The 16,507-nt window shown below is 49.5% G+C and overlaps 1 protein-coding gene across 1 annotated transcript; it reads left to right on the top strand.

Annotated features, from left to right (window-relative positions):
• The first annotated feature begins 2,267 nt into the window (after positions 1–2,267).
• Positions 2,268–4,185, top strand: LOC136521507 (protein CYTOKININ-RESPONSIVE GATA TRANSCRIPTION FACTOR 1-like). The gene is made up of 3 exons (XM_066515257.1): positions 2,268–2,767; positions 2,880–3,254; positions 3,416–4,185. Exons 1-3 carry the CDS (start codon positions 2,519–2,521, stop codon positions 3,935–3,937), a joined length of 1,146 nt encoding a protein of 381 aa, XP_066371354.1. The 5' UTR covers positions 2,268–2,518; the 3' UTR covers positions 3,938–4,185.
• Positions 4,186–16,507: the final 12,322 nt, after the last annotated feature.

Genomic DNA, 16,507 nt, shown 5'->3' with positions numbered 1-16,507 from the left:
GGAGCATTGGCCTTTGTATTCGACGCGGTGAATATTATTCAAGTGTTTGGAGATTATTGTTGATGCTAGAGAAATGGAGAAACACATGAAAGATTAGAATGCTGAATGGACCAATGTGAACCCTGGAGGCTGTCATGTGGGGGAAGACCTACACCAGGAGACGCCGAGCCAGAGATGTGCGCCGGGCAGCAGAACGTGCGGGCGCATGCATGGACGCAGAACGCGCGGTGGTCGCGGGCACGGTGCATGCAACCGAGGATGAAGCGATCAGCGCAAGTGGCTGAAGTTGGAAAGCTATTTTTAGTTGTTAAGATATTATTTGCTATCTTTGATTAGTTCCTTGATTTGAGGAGTTTGTTTCCTCCGTTGGTTAGGGCCGATGGCTATATATTCCCTGTAAACCGAAAGATTGGATTAAGCAAGATCAATTACCTGCTCTCCTACCTCTCGCTCTCAAGCCCGATCGGCAGTGAGGGGAATAACCTCCGCATCGGAAGATCACGGCCGGAGATTACGAACTCCGTAGTCGAGGGCCGCCTACCCTAGATCATAAGGCCCTTGACAGAGGCTTCGCTGGACTTTGATCTAGAGATGTGCACAGGTTCAAGACCTGCATGCTGTGTCCACTAAAAATTTCTTTTTGGGTGTGCAACAGTTAAGTTTGGCGTGGTGTGCATGCATGCCCGACGCTGTAAAGACTGAACATGCATGTTAGACACTTGAACAACTGAAGCAGCGATTGAGTGGAGAGATGAAGTGTTTACATCGAAATGGTTCCAGCACGTGGAGGGTAGTCAAGACGCTTGGCTCCGTTTGGCAGAGCTCTCAGAGTTGATTATCTGTTGAATCCAGTAGTAGCTCTGTCAAATAATTTTTCAGAGAAAAGTGATTCTTTGTTGATTCTATGAAGTGATTATCTAAAATAAACTAAGGGGCTGAGAGCTGAAAAAAGTAGCTTCTTTTAATTCTGTGAAGTGATTCTCCATCGTGATTTTGAGAGTTTATGCTAAAAAAATCAAAGAGAATAACTTTGAGCCACAAGATCACTTCTCTCGGAGAATCAGCTCTCATAGAGAATCAGAATCATATGGAGCTCTACCAAACGGGTCCAGATCATCCAGTATTCACAAGTGTGTGAGTTAGTAGCTAGTTGAGACCAAGGTTCAAAAGACACATTGGATCTTGACGCTTGTAAAAGAAAGTTTTCCATTGGCGAAACGACTAGTTTGATGCCAATCCTCCCCTGCTCGATCATTTGAGATTGCTGGAGTCCAAAGGTTCCAAAGTAATAAAAGTGATCATCCAAAGGCAATTGGACAAATAGTGCTAGAATATCAGTGTGGAAAGCAAACTATTTTTCATGTGTCAATCCTTCGCATAGTGAGCATGAATAATTGGAGGGGGATTATCCTCCTTCCAAACGGCTACTCCAGGTTTTGATGCAGACTGAGTAGAACCTTGACAGGATTTTAGACCTTGTTTGGATGTTATCGGATTCACCTAAATTTGCATGTGTTGGGGTGAAATTTAGTTCAAGTTCCACTCCAATCCACTCCAAAACACATGTGGATTGATGTCAATTCGACTACATCCAAGCAAGGCCTCAGATGAGAGCACATATATGATTAGGTCCAAATCCAAACCTTGGGATCTGAAGTGTAAGCATATAATTAATTTAATTTCCCAATCAATATGATGGTATTGGGTATGATCATGAGATCGATCATGAGATATGATTAGGTCCAAATCCAAACCTTGGGATCTGAAGTGTAAGCAAGCACTAATTAAATCTAGCTAGACAATAATGTTCTCTGCAACTGATGAGTACAAACCATTTGTGTTACAGAGAGTCCCTTGTTTTTGCCCTAATTAAGCCGAGAGCATGGCACAGTTGCAGGCGATGATTGAGTGCCAGTGACAAACGTACGGGTGATATGCAAGCGAAGCCGCCGAAGCGCCGACGTCCCTCCCTTGGATTGGACCTCCTCGATCACACATCTTCTCCTGGCCGATCGGACCGCCTAGGAATAACGTGTGTTGCACTGCAGCCGACGTGTTTTACTGTTCCCCTCCGATCTATAGCTCATCTATCTCTTTGCACTGCACCCTCGGTCCCTCTCTCTCTCTCTCTCTCTCTCTCTCTCTCTCTCTCTCTCTCTCTCTCTCTCTCTTTCGTGCGTGTGTCTGTGAAAGGGATCACACACGAATGATCTTCACAGCCTAGGCACCTCCCTCCTTGTCCCTTTATAAAAGGGACATGCCTCCCCCTTTCGTTCATGATCGCTAGTTCGCTTGCCTTTTGATCCCTCGCTCCAACAAATTGCCATTATTCTGACATACACACAGCACCAGCCGCCGCCGCGGCTGCTGTTTTCCTCCTCCTCTCTCCATATCTTTCATCTGATCTTCACTCATCATCACCTAGCTATATATACGAGATCCTGCTAGGTCGTCCATAGCTCTATCCAGATCTCGAGCGCAAGCAAATTCCTCTCATCAGTCCCTAGCTAGCTCCCATATGTCTGCCATCTACATGAGCCAGCTCTCCACTGCCCTCCCTCTCATGGAGGGAGATCATCACCAAGATCATCATCATCACCACCACCAAGGCCACTTCCAAGCCTTCACGCTGCCAAAGGATCCCCCAATCCTTTTTCCCTTTGTGATCAGCAATAGTAGCGCCAGCGAAAGCAGTCTGAGCTATGGATCGGCAGACCATCACTTGTTGAGGCAGCATCGTCATCAAGCTATGCTCGAGCCCCAACATGTACGTGTTACTTAACTGTACAATAGTATGTGTTCAATTTCCCAATCATATCTTCACAGATTTAATTTCGTCACTCATGCTGCCCTTTTATAATTTCTGTTATATATATCAGATGATTGGTGGATCATCAGCTGCGAGTAGTGTCTTCACGACGCCGTTCCCGACTATGGAGAGCATCCGTGACGACATGATCGAGCCTGCCTCGTACGATCCATACGATATGGGGAAGCTGCACCAGGTGGTCGGTGGCGGGTCGATGGATGCTTGCAGCTGGACGCCGCCGGCGGCCAAGATGAGGATCACGAGGAAGGCCACTGCCGATCCCAGTGGTGCTGCGGGGAAGAAGCCGAGGAGAAGGGCGCATCAGGCAGGGTACGACGCCGACATGAACATGAGCGGCCAACCAAATTTGGGTGTTATTAGGGTGTGCTCCGACTGCAACACCACCAAGACGCCCTTGTGGAGGAGTGGTCCTTGCGGCCCCAAGGTATCTTTGTTTGTTGCCTCTTGCAATCCAACTCGTACTACGTGATGTCGTGGTCCTTGCACCATGTATCAGTACGATTAATTAGAGAGAAGAGATGCATGCTGCATATATAATTATATTATTGCAAGCCAATGACTGTATCTTGTTTTTGCATGGCGCAGTCGCTCTGCAACGCGTGCGGTATCAGGCAGCGGAAGGCGCGGCGGGCGATGATGGCCGCCGCCTCCGGCTCGGGGCCAGCAATGCCCACCGACAGCGGCAAGGCCTCGCCCAGCAACGCCGCCGCGGCCGCGGCAGCACACCCCAAGGTGAACAAGGAGAAGAGAGTGGACGTGGACCGGTCGCTGCCGTTCAAGAAACGGTGCAAGGTGGTCCAGGTCCAGCAGGATCATCACGCTGCGGCCGTCGCAGCTCCTGCCGCTGCCACTGACAGGGCGGCTGTCGTCGTGCAGGCCGCCGCAGCCGAGGTTGGTGACGACGACGCCTGTCCGAGCAGGGACCTGCTTGTCGACGACATTGGCGGGCTCATCAGCTGGAGCAGGAGTCCAGCGGCTCCCGCATCTGCAGCTGCTGCCTCCTACAGCTTATTCCGGGCGTCGCCGGCGTTGCCGGTGCAGCAGGACGAGATCACGGACGCTGCCATGTTGCTGATGACGCTGTCCTGCGGTCTTGTCCGGAGTTGATCGACGATCGATCTACCTCTACAAAGGCCCCAGCAGCGTGGCTTTTTGCAGCTAGCTACCTAGCTAGTGCCTTTGACTGTTAGCGTTACTGTTAGTGTGTTACTGTTAGTGGTGTTACCATCGCCGCCTACCGTACGACCTGTAGTGTTTTTTATTTGGCTTCTTGTTCTTGTTGCCAGTGTAACCCGTGTCACTGTTCAAGTCGTGTGATTCGTTTGATGAGAGAGAGAAGAGATCTAGTTGAGATGATATATTGGAGCGAGAAGATCACGAGTGGAAGTGATGAGGCAAAATCGTGATTATCATCTCTAGCTACAATAGCCAGGACGGCGATATAATTGCATGTAGTGTGAGACCGTGAGGTGTTTCAGTTTTGAGCGCACTAGTGCCCCCCCCCCCCCCCCCCCCCCCCCCCCCCCCCCCCCCTATAATCTGGTCAATGGGTCAATGGCTGCTATTGTTATTTATTCTTCGTCTTGGTTGAGTTTCTTGTAAGGGAGTTAAAAGTAATGGCAATCTGAAGACATATCGATGCAAAGCGTGCTTGTGTTCATCGCGACTCGTTCATGACTTTTGTTTCTGATGGTTCTGTCAGTATGGTCTGCTTTGAGCTGCAGTATATAAAGTTTTTGTCAGCTTGTCTGGTGGTCTCCATTTCACTGGTTTTCATGCAACATTCTCCTAATCTCCTTTATCATATGCCATCTTGTCAGGACTCAGGTCAAGATCCTGATGGAATCTGGAAGTGGAGTAGAGTTTAGGGGAGAATTAGCACGAACAGGATAGGTTCAGAGAGAAACGCCGAGAGAGATTCAGCGTTTCTATTTTTCTTTAGCTGGAGAGACTTCGCCTAATCCCTGTATCTTCTGGAATTATAATCACCTCGCTGTCCTCTCTATAATATCTCCAATTTGCAATTCATGGAGAACGGCCTCGTTTCCACTTGAGGACTCCAATCTCTCTGTGGCATTTGAACTTGTAGCTTCAGATGAATCGGTTGGTGTTAGCAAATTCAAAGTTTGTTTGCCATATCAAGACTAATTGAATTCAATTGGTCAATTTATTGAGCTTTAAGAAATCTCAATCGCCCTTTATTAATGACCGATTGGATCACTTGACGAAACATATTGCAATTAGAAATATTATGATCAAATGAATTATGTCACTTGCAATATGTAAGCTCTTCTAAGTTTGGAGGTGATAGCAAAGCTTTGTGATCAACGATTCTAATAAAATTATTCTTCAACAAAATATCAAAGACATGATCACAAAAAGTAAAGTCAATAGTGTACTTGATTTCTTTAACCGACTCTTTTGTGGAATCAGCTTTAAGGCTAGGCAAACAAATGGGTTAAATTTGACAACAATCTATTCAACCACACCTTTGCACTTGTCTTTCTTGCCAGATGTTCTATAATTGATCATAAAACCAACATCGGCATCTGCAAAATTTCTCAATCTTGCCCTGAATCATTAAACCCAAAATAATTATAGAATTTGTATCTCATTTGGGACCAAGTATAGAACTGAATTTAAAGCAAGTAAAGCAACCCACGTAGATATAGAATCCAAGATGAACATTGGGGAAAGCTTTAACGTTGACAAAATATTGTTATCGGTCTCTTGATAAGGCATAATATGATGGCAGATACAATATAAATTTATTCCAAGATGTACATTGGGGAAAGCTTTAACGTTGACAAAATATTGTTATCGGTCTCTTGATAAGGCATAATATGATGGCAGATACAATATAAATTTATTCCATCATCGACAATTAAAATACCTTATTCAATTAGTGTCTTAACACTACTAGCAAGAGCATCGCTAATAGATGTAGCAATTGAAACAATATGATCAAATTGGGAATTTGGTAAACTACTTATACTCTGTACCTTGTTGATCATGTCGGAGAAGTGCAGGTCCCTAATTTTAGTGTTGTTGCCCCTTCTAGCACCATCATAAGCCACCAACTGCTGGCACTCTGACACTATCTCCTTGTCTCCAGGGGTTTCATCCTTAGTGACTCAGTGTTCTTTGTCAACAAGCGTAGTTCGGCTATAATTTGCGAACTATGAACAACACTATAGTCACTAGATAAATACACAACTCCTTTGGCTCCTGAAAAGTTAAGTCTAGCTAATTTCTTGCATTCCCATGCTTTGCTATAACTAGATTTGTTTCTTGAGATGAGATTGATTTGGAATGAATATTGTTTTGTTCAGTTTTGTCAGCCGAACACTCGCTTCTATCCGAATCAACTCTTTCTTTGCTAATGGTGCTAGCTAACAATGCCTTTCTTCTTGCATAATTCTGGCTTCACTTTCATCAGGATCTCGATACTCTTGACCTTTCAACTTTTCAAAATAGTATTTATCAAATTTCCTAGTCCGAGCATGAAAAGCATCATATGTTCCAGCAAAATAAAACCACCACTTAATACTCCCAGGTTTAGTGAATAAATCGTATGCTACACTGTTGGTTGATGGCACATGCATGCTTGCTAAAATTTCACTAATTCGGCTATGGTCATGAGTTAAATATGAAGACGAATTGTGATAATTGATCTTTGCATATGGTGTTGAATTTTCATTGATTCGGCCATGGTTATTGGTAACATATGAAGCCGAATCATGAGTATTAATTAGCACTTGCATATGTTGCTGAATTTTTATTGATTCGGCTATAGTTATTAGTAACATAGGAAGACAAATCATGAGTTTTAGCAGCACTAGCATGTCTTGGCGAACCAAGTAAATAAGGAGCGGGGGCACGTGCCCCCACTCAAATTCTGGGTTTCAAAGAAAATATGTCTTCTTTCATGTAGTTGTAAGAAGACGATCGCACCATAGCAGCGTGCACTAAGGGATAGGGTGTCGAATGTCGGGCGACTAGGGCGGCGATAGATTAGAACTGCATAATTATTATGCGATTATGGTGCTGATATATACATATAATCAACTATAATAAACTAACACAATTAACTTATACTCATACTACATCTGCATGGTGGCAGAGTGGAAGGTCGCTAAGGATGCAGCGGCGGATGAGGCGGAACGTTGGGCATCCTCCAGCCTGGACCTAGAGTGTGCCGCCACGGGCCTCTAATCCTCTGACTCCGACAGGATCTCCACCTCGCCTTCGGCTGTGTAGTAGTTTGGGGAGGTGTCTGTAGCCGTTTAGTAGTTTAGGGAGGCGTCTGTCGCAGCACGTTGGAGCTGGCGAAGACGCCAGCCTCTCGAAGCACTGCCGAAGAGGAGGGGACGCCGGGACTTCTTGCATTGTTGATAGTAGTTCAAGACACTCACTAGGAGGATGAGCGCAAACATGACCCCGCGGAGCTGACGAGGAAGATTATCACGCCTTGTGGAATGTGCCTGCTATGAGGCTTCCTACAATAAAAAAGTGAGATGATAACTAATTTGGTAGACAAGGAGGGGTGCACGTGCCCCCACTCATTTTTGAAACAAAATTACACATATCTTAAAGCAAATATAACTAATTGACCATTTTTTAATTAGAACAAAATCAGTATGATGTATCGCTAGATATACTATGAGATAATTTCCAACCAAAGCAAACTTAAATAATTTACCGTCTTGCTATTACTAATTAAAGGCCTAAACGGAGGCACCACGTTAATTATCGCCAAACGCGCTAGAAAAAAGAATTCTCATAAATCAAATCATCTAGTCTTTAATTTGGTAGATTCGAATCATTATACCCATTCCTGTTAGTAGTCTTTAATTTTCCCATCCCACTACCCATTCCTGTTGGCCCCCTACCCTACTGTGGACTACCTAAAATTTTCTTTCTCCATGACTTCTTCCCCTGCGACTGCCCCCAGCCCTGACAGCTTCCCCTCCTGGTGGAGTGGCCTTGCCTGCCAACCCGCCTTCTCCAACCGACGGTGCCTCCCCGGCCCTCCTCGGCACGGCAGTGCTGCCTTGACGACTCCCGTGGGCGAGCTCCTATGGGCGGAGGTCCTCGGCGCGGTGGGCCTACCCCCCGTCATAGCTGTTCTACCCCGGTACAGTGGTGCTCCATCTCTCTGTTCCATCCATGGTGAGAAGAACATGAGAGAGGATGACTACTACGATGAGTTTAGGTGGCCTGGTTAGGTAGTACTGCTGGAGTTGGAAGAAAAATGGGCCCCATTGAAATAGGGGCTACCCAAACAGACAAGTAGGTGTCTGATTTGGGTAGCACCGCTGGAGATACTCTTAGAGCCAGTTTGGCAAACCAAACACTTAAAATGTATCTAGATTTTGGTGGAAAGCTGACGAGAGTCACTTCTATATTTACACTATGATCTGGGAGTAAAAACTATGTGCTCTCCACCACTCCCTGCTGCTCCCCATTTAATCGCTACTAGAATCACTTCAGAATCGATTCACTCTTCCACCAGAATCAATTCATCAAAGAATCAAGAAGTGAAACTTAAGAATCATGAATATGTTTTGCCAAACTAACCCTCAGCCTCCGCGCCTCCAAGCCAGGCAAACGGCATCGTGCTGGCTTGCGGCTCGCCTATGGCACCATGGCGATGGAGAGAAACGATAGAAGAGAAAAGAAAAATAATCGCTAATTTGGACAAGGGGCACACTCGGCGATGGAAAACCCTCCATGAAGAACTAAAAATTGTTATTTAAATGATATCCCATGGATTTCTCGCCCTAGAAAAAGTCATGGATCCCAAAAGGATTTGAGTTTCTAAACTAGCCTAAGAGAGATTTATTTACCATGGGCATAGAGTCCCCCACCTATAGAAAGGATGAATCTTTTTAATAATCTACTATATATATATATATATATCTTATATTTTCAAACCGCACTAGCAATTTATCTTGCCATACAAAGTATCCACATCAGTATCCACCAGAACAACACACTAACAGATGCAACTATCTCACCATGCAAAGTGTCCACATCAGCATCCACTAACACATCCAACTAACACATGTCATTATGTCTTCATTCAAGCTATTCAGCAAACGACATCATTTACTAGCATATATATATTTAGTTGTCCACGTCCACTACCCTGTAGTATTATGATATTTATTTATTCATAGTAGTAAATATAAAGAGTATAATTTCACCTACTATTCCCACAGCAACGCGCGGGACGTTCTTCTAATACCATCTATGCTCTACAATTTACTAGTTTTCTCAATATGTATTTTTAACATTTCAAAAAAAGATCTGGATTTTTAAGGAAAGGTGAAAAAGAATACCCTTTCGCGCTGGTGCGTGGCATAAATTTTCAAGTCCAAGTCCAGGTGTCTCTGTCTATCAATAAAAAAAGTCCAGTCTCAGGCTCTCTCATCATCTCGTATAAGTCCAAGTCTCAGGTTCTCTCATCTAGTAATTTTGTCTTCCGCCGCACCAAGACCCTCCTGAGCAGAGAGCACCGCCACCCCTCTCCAACCATTGACTCTAGGAACCTGAGTAGGAAGCGTGCCGCCACGCTGCCGTGATTCCACCGTGCGTGCAGCCGTAGTCTGCCAGCACCATCGTCTTCAAGTTAAGCCCGAGGTCGTCGTCTTCCACAAGCCCGAGGCCCGAGGATGTCAGCCGGCGAGGTCCTCCTCCGCCGCCGCCCGAGCAAGTCCCTTGCACACGCCGCCATTCCCTTCACATGCCGTCGGCCAACTCCATAACCGTCCACACCCACTTTCATCTCCTCCTCCTTGGGTAAGTACTAAGTACCGGCCGCCCCTACACTAACACTGTTTTTCTCATGTGCAACTGCTACTCTGCTAGTGTCGGGGACCAATACTAGGGTACCTGAAGAAGAGGAGTTGATACCCGTCAACGCTAATTGATTAGAGTGATCAAGAACACGACTACGTTTCCCAGTGGGCTCCGCCTTGTCCAAACCACCAAAGCCGCAGGATCTGTTTCGTCCGATCGTCCGACCCCCGAGGGTTGGGAATGCCTCAGGCTGACTCCCGAGGGATGGTTCCGCCTCGCCCGACGTCTGAGGGTTGGCTCCGCCTCGCCTGACCCCCGAGGGTTGGCTCCGCCTCGCCCGACGTCTGAAGGACGGCTCCGCCTTGCCCGACGTCTGAGGACTGGCTCCGCCTCTCCCGACCCCCGAGGGTTGGCTCCGCCTCGCCCGACGTCTAAAGGACGGCTCTGCCTCACCCGACGTCTGAGGACTGGCTCCGCCTCGCCCGACCCCTGAGGGTTGGCTCCGCCTCACCCGATGTCTAAAGGATGCTCTGCCTCGCTTGACCCCCAAGGGTTGGCTCCACCTCGCCTGATGTTTGAAGGTTGTCTTCGCCTCGCCCAACCTCCGAGGGCTGGCTTCGCCTCGCCTGGCTCCCAAGGGGGACTTCGCCTCGCCCGACGTCTGAGGACTGGCTCTGCCTCGCCCGACGTTTGAGGACTGGCTCCGCCTCGCTCGACCCCTGAGGGTTGGCTCCGCCTCGCCCGACGTCTAAAGGTTGTCTCTGCCTCACCTGACCCCTGAGGGGTGGCTCCGCCTCGCCTGGCTCCCAAGGGTGGCTCCACCTCACCCGATGTCTGCACGTGACTCCTTCCTAACGACGCGCGCAGATAAGACAGGGCACTCAAGTCAACCACAATACCGAGGACCATATCCTGCACGCCTACAGGAAAGTACTGTTAGGATATGACAAGAAGGGCGCTTTGAGACCTTCTAGGCATGTCAGAGCCCGAACAGTGTTGTAGGCACCGACATTTGTCTTACAGTGTTGTGGGAGCCGCCATTTGCCCCCAGGCGTGGATCCTAACGGAAGCTCACGACAACCACTACGGTCTAGGAGAAAACTTGTATCACCTATAGTAACAGACGTGCGATCACTATGCCATCTGCTCCCTGTATGGCCGTGGATCAGCACCTTAGTCCGCCACGCCGCCCACCGGGGCGGGATGGGATGTGACAACTTGCTGACAAATGCTAGGATATGACATCATTAGCTGACAGACGCCCAGCGCGGCCCTATCAGGATCAGCGAACATGCACCTAGTGTGGAGCTATCCCTAGCTCCACCTGCCATGTCAGCGGGGCCCGCACAGAGGAAAAGAAAGACCTGGCATCTTCGATGGACCTCCTTCGCCTCTGGTTTTTCTTCTTTCTCCCATCTGTAATCCCTACTCTCCCTTGGCCTATAAAAGGGAAGGCAGAGCACCTCACTAAGGGGATCGATTCAACACATCACGTATCACATCACATAACTGAGCAGCAACCAAGCTCTCAGCACCCATTCGACCTTTCCATCAGAGACTTGGGACCTGTCCCTCTCTCGTCCGTTTGTAACCCCTACTACGAACTTTTCAGTGCTAATAACACGAGCAACAGCCATGAACTAGACGTAGGGACATTCAGCCCAAACCATTATAACCTTGTGTCTTTTTAGCACACCATCCGGGTCAAACACGTAATAACACAAATTTACTCGTTGGTGTTTACTCGAAACACCGACAGTTGGCGCGCCAGGTAGGGGACCTTTGCACGTCCCAACATTAACATTAGGCCACGGATGGCTAGCCACGGTATCAGCTAGGTCCTAGGCGCACACGTGCACTTCAGGGACCTAGACTTCATCATCACGGTGGAGGAGAGTTGGCATTGGCTCACATCACCATCCAACCTCTCCCTTCCATCGGCCTCGACTATGGGAGGCTTAAGCGCTGGCTCGGTGTCTCCCTGGGACCCCAGCCGTCTAGGGAGGACCCACACCACCTCACCGTCTCTTACGCCAATGACATGGCGTGGCTCACTAGAGGGGAACCCCTCTCTCCGGAACACCTCATCCGGAGCTCCCCGACGGTGCTTCCGTTCAGTCTCCACAACACCATGGAGACCGTTAGCCACCTTATGGCACAACGCATGATTCTACCTCCCACGAACGATGAATTCATGGGGGGTGATCGAACACGTCGTGGAATCTTTCCATGACCTCCTCGCAGAGGAGCCAGAATTGCCCTTTGGCTCTGACTCTAGCAGGGGAGTCATCACCCCTCTCGCAAATGCTTCATGATGGGTACCCCTGAGGGACACGTCAAAAGCATCCGTGAGGAGGAGGCTACCCCGGTGAACGACCTCGATGATGAGGCCGAGGGGAAGATGGCCGCCCCACCTCACATGCGGGTGGAGCAGCTAAAAGCCCGACACTGAGAGATCGAGGAACCGCAGCTCTAGCTCGAGCAGGAATGCGCGGAGCTCAATCGGGAAATCGAGCGCCATGAAGATGGCAGGCGCGCACGCGCCATGGCCCGTGACGTAAACCAGAGGATCATCATGGACGATGAAACCCTCTCTTGTTTCATCTGGGCGAGCCAGAACATCGCCGCCACAACGCCCTTACTCCATGGCCTTCCAGAGGCCACAACGCCCAAGGATCATTAGGCCCACTATGAGATTCGCACGCTGCTCGAGCGTGCAGCGGCGTAGCAGGCCAAAAGCTTGTTGTCTCGGTGATGTGAGCTCGACGCTAGCCAGCGCACGCTCTCAGAGCATCCTGGTAGGGACATGTCAGTCCACTAGGCGCCACAAAGCGGTGGGCTACGCGCCGCAGTCCTGGTGCATCAGCATCTCAACCGCAATTGTGATGCAAGCAACACCCTCGATGCTCGTAGGCATACCCACGATGATCTGAGAGAGGGAGCTAGCCACCGCTATCACCCATGTCGTGCTGAATGCTACGACAGCGGCGAGGACTGAACCTCGAGCCCCGGCCTATCGGGGCCTCAGGACTTCGGTCGACGCATCTCAATGTTGCCTTCCCGCCAAGGTACCGACCACCAACCAACATTCCAAAGTACTATGGGGAAACAAACCCCAAACTATGGCTCAAGGATTATCATCTTGCCTGCCAAGCTGGTGGTGTGGATAATGACGATTTCATTATCCGCAACCTTCCATTGTTCTTGGCCGATTCAGCACGAACATGGTTGGAACACCAGCCATCCAACAGAATCCAAGGTTGGGCGGACCTGAAGGAGATCTTCGTGGGAAACTTCCAGGGCACATACAAGCGCCCTGGAAACCTATGGGACCTCAAGAACTACCGATAGAAGGCTAGAGAAACCCTCTATGGGTACATCCGATGCTTCTCCCGATAGTGCAATGAGCTGCCTAACGTCGCCGACGCCAATGTTATAGGGGCTTTCCTATCCAGGACCTCCTATGAGTCTCTGGTTCACAAGCTAGGATGCAAGGGTCCACGAACCACCAAGGAACTCCTTGACATCACCCCTAGCCATGCCTCGGGCGAAGAAGCGGTTGGAGCGATCTTCGATCACCTCAATGGCAAGGCGAGGTGGGATGAGGACACTAGCAAAGGCGCCTCCAACCATCCCACCAAAAAGAAGAACAAGAACCAACGGCGCGAGGGCTCTCTCGTGGCCACTGCTGACCGTAGGGGTGGTCAGAAGCCCATGGAGGGCACTCCAAACCACTTTGAAAAACTACTCGAGGGGCCATGCCCAAACCATGCCTTCCTCGTCAAGCATCTATACAAGGACTGTGCCCTCATGGAGCGGTTCTTATCTGGGGCTCCAACAAAGGGGAGCATGGGAAGGACCCTGACCCTACCACAGATGATGCCAAGGGGAAGGACGATAGCTTTCCAACACCGGATGGCTGCCTCATGATCTTCAGAGGATCGGAGGCCTACGACTCCAAGCGCCGCTAGAAGATCCTACGCCGCGAGGTCTATGTGACCGAACCGGTCATGCCTGCCTTCCTCCGGTGGTCAGAGTCTACTATAACCTTCGATCAGACTGACCACCTGGAGAACGTCCTACAGCCAGGGAGATACCTGCTCGTGGTCGACCCAATCATTGGCACGAAGTGGCTAACCAAAGTGCTGATGGATGGAGGCAGTGGCCTCAACATCATGTATGCCGAGACACTCGACACCATGGGCATCGACCGAGCACGCGTCTAGTCGACTGGAGCACCTTTTCTTGGTATCGTGCCTGGAAAGCAGGCTATGCCGCTTGGGTAGATTGACCTATCCATCACCTTTGGGGGTCCATTCAACTATAGGACGGAGACCCTCACCTTCGAAGTGGTTGGGTTCCACGGAACCTACCACACCATCCTAGGATGACCATGCTACGCAAAGTTCATGGCCGTCCCCAACTACACCTATCTCAAGCTGAAGATGTCAGGCCTAGGCATGGTCATCACCGTCGGCACCTCCTTTCAGCGCGCCTACGAGTGCGAAGTCAAATACTATGATCATGCCGCAGCGATCGTCGCCTCTGGAGGGCTCACGGCCCTCAGGCATGAGGTTGCCGAAGAGGCACCCGACCCTAAGCAGTCAACTAGGTCCTTCAAGCTAGCGGAAGGCTCTAAGGAGGTCCTCATAGACCCCAGGAGCATCGAGGGCAAAATGGTACGCATTGGTACCACACTTTCCTCTGAATAGGAAAGCGCGCTCGTCGGCTTCCTCCATGCCAACAGAGACATCTTTGTGTGGAAACCCTCGAACATGCTAGGCATTCTAAGGGAAGTCATCGAGCATGCCTTGAAGATCTGCCTAGGCTCCAAGCCGGTGAAACAACACCTACATCACTTCGATGAGGGGAAACGCAGGACCATCGGCGAGGAGATCGCAAAGCTTTTGGCGGCCAGATGCATCAAGGAAGTGTACCACCCAGAGTGGTTAGCCAATCCCATTCTTGTACAAAAGAAGAGTGGGAAATGGAGGATGTGTGTTGACTACACAGGTCTCAACAAAGCATGCCTAAAGGATTTGTTTCCTTTGCCGTGCATAGACCAAATAGTTGACTCTACCTCAGGGTGCGAAACCCTCTACTTCCTCGATGCGTACTCCGGGTACCATCAAATCATGATGAAAGAGTCCGACCAACTCACGACATCTTTCATCACCCCCTTTGGATCGTTCTGCTATGTCACAATGTTGTTCGGTCTGAAGAACGCTGGGGCTACATACCAACATTGTATGCTCAAGTGTTTTGGAGACCTCATTGGATGGACCGTTGAGGCCTACATTGACGACATCGTGGTCAAGTCCAAATGGGCTGACCACCTCGTAGCTGATCTCGAGTAGACCTTTGCAAAACTCAGAGCAAACAACATCAAACGCAATCCTAAGAAGTGCGTTTTTGGGGTCCCGAGGGGCATGCTGATTGGTTTCATCATCTCCGAGCATGGCATCCAAGCCAACCCAAAGAAGATCTCAACCATCACTAGGATAGGCCCTATTCAGAACATAAAGGGAGTACAACGAGTTATAGGGTGTCTTGCTGCGCTCAGCCGCTTCATCTCACGCCTTGGTGAATGAGGTCTCCCCCTTTATTGACTTCTGAAGAAGGCCGACCACTTCAAATGGACATCCGAGGTCCAAGAGGCACTTGACATGGCCAAGCTGCTTCTAACAAAGGCCCCGATCCTAGTTCCTCCTACCGATGGAGAACCCCTTCTGCTCTACATTACGGCCACCACATAAGTGGTCAGCGCCGTCCTAGTAGTAGAGCGGGAAGAAGAGGGGCATGCCCTCAAAGTACATCACCCTGTGTACTTCATTAGCGAGGTCCTATCCGACTCAAAGAACCACTACCCCCAAATCCAAAAGCTTCTGTACGCCATTCTCATCACCAAGAGAAAACTACGCCACTACTTCGAGTCACATCCGGTGATAGTCGTGACGTCCTTCCCCCTCGGCGAGGTCATCCAAAACTAGGATGCCACGGGGAGAACCACAAAATGGGCACATGAGCTAATGGGTCAGGGCATTGCATATGCCTCCTAGACAGCCATCAAGTCCTAGGTGTTGGCTGATTTCATCGTGGAATGGACCGAGGTCCAAATGCCACCAACGGTCGTTAATCAAGAGTACTGGATGATGTACTTCGATGGATCGCTGATGAAGAAGGGTGCTGATGTAGGACTAGTCTTCATGTCACCCCTTGGGGTATGCATGAGGTAATGGTCTGTCTCCATTCCCCTCCTCCAACAATGTGGCCGAATATGAGGCGCTCATCAACGGCCTATGCATTGCCATAGAATTGGGCATCCAACGCCTCGATGTTTGAGGAGATTCCCAGCTGGTCATCGACCAAGTCATGAAGGAGTCAAGCTGCCATGATGCCAAGATGGCCGCATACTACCAAGAAGTCTACCGGTTGGAGGACAAGTTCGATGGCCTCAAGCTCAATCACATCTCGAAGCGCCTCATTGAGGCGGCCAACGCGCTTGCGAAAGAGGCATGCAATCGAGAACCGGTGCCAACAGGCGTCTTCACCAGCGACCAACACAAGCCATCGGTTCGCTACGAGGGGTTGGAACAAGGCGGTGCTGGTCCATCCAATCTAGGCCCAGAGGCTGACCAATCGCCGGCTCCATCTGGTCCCAAAGTCATGGAGCCCGAGGAGGACCCAGCAACAGAGCCCAACCCTCTGGTCGACTAGAGGATGCCCTACCTTGACTACCTCCTCTGTGACGTGCTACCAATGGACAAGATGAAGGCTCGACAACTCACACGTTGTGCCAAGTCCTTTTCTCTTGTGGAGGGAGAACTCTACAAGCAAAGCCACACCGGGATCCTGCAGCGCTGCATCCCCATT

Source organism: Miscanthus floridulus, chromosome 18, assembly GCF_019320115.1.
Source record: "Miscanthus floridulus cultivar M001 chromosome 18, ASM1932011v1, whole genome shotgun sequence".
NCBI classification, from domain to species: Eukaryota; Viridiplantae; Streptophyta; class Magnoliopsida; order Poales; family Poaceae; genus Miscanthus; species Miscanthus floridulus.
This window is presented reverse-complemented; position numbering and strand designations above follow the sequence as displayed.

Bases quoted from the DNA above. Each gene is read 5' to 3' on its own strand.
- LOC136521507 (XM_066515257.1), top strand. From the start codon at position 2,519: ATGTCTGCCATCTACATGAGCCAGCTCTCCACTGCCCTCCCTCTCATG. The intron at 2,768-2,879 runs GTACGTGTTACT...TATATATATCAG, and splicing joins CTATGCTCGAGCCCCAACAT to ATGATTGGTGGATCATCAGC. The intron at 3,255-3,415 runs GTATCTTTGTTT...TGCATGGCGCAG, and splicing joins GTGGTCCTTGCGGCCCCAAG to TCGCTCTGCAACGCGTGCGG.